This window comes from Perkinsus marinus (genome assembly GCF_000006405.1).
Source record: "Perkinsus marinus ATCC 50983 genomic scaffold scf_1104296964856, whole genome shotgun sequence".
Lineage (NCBI taxonomy): Eukaryota > Perkinsozoa > Perkinsida > Perkinsidae > Perkinsus > Perkinsus marinus.
Window position 1 is genome coordinate 162046 of NW_003204538.1, and position 4090 is coordinate 166135.

The window sequence follows — 4090 nt, forward strand, 5'->3', positions numbered from 1 at the left end:
AATAGTAGTAGTACTTACTAAGGCCATTACTCTTGTGCTGCTCGTGAGGGGATGAGGGATGCCTAGATGTTCCTGGATTATTCCACCATTCATCTACGCTAACTGTATCATCATCAGTGATACCGTCATTTGCATCCTCGAATAGCTTAGGATTTCGGAAAGGGTTGGTATCCAGCTTAGGACTATCCAGATGAGCTACTCCTGGTGAATCATCTCCTCCTCCTCTAACAGTACTATGCCCTTTTGATGAGGAACCAGCACTGCCTCTCCTCGTCTTATCAATGATGATCACTGATGTCCTACTCTGTAATCGAGGCCTTCCATGGAGATCTGGAGACTGGGGTGGTAGTGGTGGTGATGGAGGCGATGCTGCTGCTGAGAGGACATGACCAAGTCTTCTACTACTAACGATACTACTACCTTGGTTGTTGTTGTTGTTGAGATCACCCTCTTCTACCTCCTCAATTGACCATGACCCATGGGAGGATTCAGCATCATCATGTATATTGGATGGTATAGGGCTCCTCTTTACACTATCTGATAGGTGTGCATGAATGTGAGGAGAACCTAACTACTCACCATCTCTGGAATCACTCCACTAGGCTCACTTATCTGAATACGATGATATTGATGATAATGAATAGGGAATCAAATTACATCTAGGGCACCCAGACTAGCACTCCTGCCTCGTTGTAAAGGGGGAGGAGCACTTGTTGCTGATGATGTTGTTGTTACCTTCCCTAAAAGGTGCTCGGATGTATTCATGACTAGAGGTGTAGGTACTACTACCACTAACGGATCCAGTCTCCCACTTAGAGTGGTTTGTCTGACGATTGTTGGATCTGTTACGTCGATTGAGTAGGCTACTTGTGGCTGTATATAGACCTTTATTACGAGGAGTATAAAGATGAGAGCTTACGTTTGGGTTTAACAGGCGCTGCTTTGGCTGGGAAGGGCTTCACGTGGAATTCCGTCACTATTGATTGGATGAATGCTTCGTCCAAGTCTACCATTTTAGCGCGTATCCTTTCGTTATCATCCAGCATCTACTCAATGCGGTAGGGGGAGTGACATGAGAGGTATTATTACATGCCTCCATTTATCACTAGTACATAGTATCTCCATACACTCCAAAACATGCTTCCTCCTTAGTCGTGCTTTGGCAAGTTCGAATAGGAATAACCAACAATTCTCAATCATCCAATCTGATGATATCATTAGCATTATATATATTATATAATCATCATTATTACCATCTATCTTATCGCTTTCAAGCCCCTCAGTAGCAGAGACATCCTTCTTCAAGTCAAGACATCCTCTACGAAAGGTCTGATAGTAGTAATCTCCATACCCCCTTATGATCCCAACCCTACCTGAAATGCCTTCTCCTTAGAGTTTTCGAATATAGAAGGACTAGACATAGCAACCATGATCTGATGGCATCCATCCAGGAGCCTACTGGCTTCACTAGGGTCACCAGTCTAAGGAAGCAGGCAGAGACGACTATGGTATAATGCTCGTAATCACTAGTACTCACCGTAGGTACTCCTCCTCCTCCACGAGGAAGGTTGCCATAATTAGGGGGCATCCTCACTGACGGTGATAGCGATGAATCCGTCATAGTAACTACAAACTAACGACAAGATGCTTGTACAAGTCTTCTCAAGAAACGCACATAATGCTCTTTACAGCGGAGCGATGCGGAGAAAAAGAAAAATTTTTCATTTTTGATGCAGTTTTTTGATGGATTGCTCGTGCCCGCAAGACTCCATCACTTCAGAGAGCATTATGGTAGAATATATCTAAAGATGGGAATCAGATGAGCACTACCATATAAGTCATACTAGGTAGGAAGTTGTCAGGAGTGGATATACTGATGATTATGGCAAACAGTAGGTAGTGATGGGTGGGAGGGGTAGTGGGATCCTCATGGTATTCAACAATTGTCCTAATACAAGTAGTAGTAATACTCGATATGGCCTTTGAAGATATACTATCATCCTGCTGATGTCCACCTAGCGCTAATTGGTTTATACCACCTATGGATACCTAGCTACATATATCTTACTAGAGAAGGTAATAAGAGAGACTCTATGATGATGAGGACGTAGTGGATCGATACGTCCTGTCCAAGCTGCTTCAATCGAGCTACAATGGATGCATGATCTTATACTCCTAAAGGGGTTTTAGGAGGGCTTGGGGTTCCGCAATTATGGGGGTATTCGATCATCATCCTATGATATTATATACTCCTCTTGATAGGTTGTAGATCAAAGCCTACCTAAACGGTGAAATACATGAAAGTAGCAATATCAAGCCTCCCAAAGAAAGGTGCTGTAGTAAACGATATACTCGAAGTGGGTGGGATAGTGTTAACACCCTGTGAGGATGGCTGAAGGTAGCACTACTACGGGAGTATCACATCCTCGAAACGAATCCAAATACTAGATCCGCATATCCTAGCGTCTTGGGCACTAAACCTCGTATTTCGTAATATGTATGGTACCGCGGGCTGACCCTAGGTATTATGGATGCAACATGTGGATGGATTCTACCACTCGTAGATGGGGACCAGGTCCACGTTTAAATTCTCAAGTATGGTCACAACTGTGGTTTCCTTGGCACTCAATCCTACTACTGTTGTTGTGTGCATTAGTTGACAACATGGGGAGAAGTCACTAAACTCGTGTTTACTATCGTTAATATGATCAAGATACGCCTTGCCAAGGCCTTCTATTCCCTTCCATGGTATCATGTCGGAGTCGTTCAGAATCGGCTGATAGTTATTCAACAGATGCTAGTTTTACTACAGCTTGGAGTTCTATACCTAGTGAGGATGGGAAGGAGGACGAGGAGGAGTTTACTTATGACTTATATGTTGAGGTTGAGAAGCTGTTGATAGATATAAAGAGGGATAGGGTGGCTAAGGCTGGTAATACTAAGAGGATAGGGTGCCTTGCATACAAGAGACAGGTAGAAGACTAACCCATCTACGATCCATCTCAAGCAGTGAGAAACTACCTCATGATCTTCGTGCCAAGATGAAGGCTAATTCGGAGTGTATACACATGATGGAGGAACGAGTGGCTTCTATGAAGGAGGTTAGAAGTAGTACTCATCATCTTAGGTATGCCCTGGGATGATGATGATGATAGTCTTTAGGAGCATTGGATAAGAATGGAGATGGTTGGGTATTACAGAGAGATGGAGAGGGTATTCGAACGTACTATAAACATAATAAGGATACTCCTAGTGTAGTAGTATTGAGGCGCCTCTTTATGTGTTGACATTAGCCTTAGGTCCATTCTTTTCGGATACAAGGAATTATAGACTGTCCTTTTTTTGACCTTATGGCCTTACTTAGTGAAGTTGACTTCTATAAAGACTGGATACCTAGCTATAAGTTCCTAGGCATCAGAGATTCCAAAAGAGTAATCATTCACTAGTGCTGGTGGCCTCTATTATTAGTCTTGATAGATAGCAGAGCCAAGAGCTACTCAGATGTTACTCCATATTGTAGCTGCCTTACCATGGCCATTCCATAATAGAGACCTTGTCATATCAGTTGGTAATATATTCTGCTACTGCTACTCCTCTGTCTATATTCGTACGGCTCAGATGGTATAGATTGCATCGGCCCTTATGAAGACCCTAGGCAGATAGTGATCCTACTCAAGTCTGAGGTAGCCAAGATGTTCATCATAAACTGTTACTTGTCCATCAGTCTGGCACCTCATATGAACCCTACGTATCAGCTTCGGATATGCCTATTCCTGCTAGAGGATCCACTACTTGTGATATACTTAAGAACAGTGGAGCGACCCTGACACCTATGGAAGATGGCAAAACGTGATGACTAGACTCTTAATATCCCTGTGTGGGATGGTCTTCTTCTTCTTGTTGTTAGCTTCCTCCAAATAGTAATGCATATTGATCCCCATATATCATGTGTTCCTAATTGGCTCATCGATATGGCAGCTAGACACTTCTGTTACCTTATGCTCAAACAGGTTGGTCCTCCTGCTGCTGCTGCTAGTCTTTGGACAACTCCTTTGTGATGGTAAGGATAGATACGATCAGCAGTGGAGAT

At 43.3% G+C, this 4090-nt stretch overlaps 2 protein-coding genes across 2 annotated transcripts; one reads left to right on the forward strand and one right to left on the reverse strand.

The window, feature by feature from the left end:
* Positions 1-604: 604 nt before the first annotated feature.
* On the reverse strand, positions 605-1621 carry Pmar_PMAR005931 (hypothetical protein; the record flags this gene model as incomplete). The annotated part of the gene is made up of 6 exons (XM_002769827.1): positions 605-612; positions 920-1046; positions 1090-1205; positions 1254-1329; positions 1374-1481; positions 1538-1621. The coding sequence occupies 6 exons, from the start codon at positions 1619-1621 to the stop codon at positions 605-607; spliced, it is 519 nt and encodes a 172-aa protein (XP_002769873.1).
* Positions 1622-2704: 1083 nt separating this feature from the next.
* On the forward strand, positions 2705-4058 carry Pmar_PMAR005932 (conserved hypothetical protein; the record flags this gene model as incomplete). The annotated part of the gene is made up of 9 exons (XM_002769828.1): positions 2705-2830; positions 2884-2973; positions 3042-3108; positions 3163-3254; positions 3300-3431; positions 3478-3568; positions 3619-3683; positions 3725-3849; positions 3908-4058. 9 exons carry the CDS (start codon positions 2705-2707, stop codon positions 4056-4058), a joined length of 939 nt encoding a protein of 312 aa, XP_002769874.1.
* Positions 4059-4090: the final 32 nt, after the last annotated feature.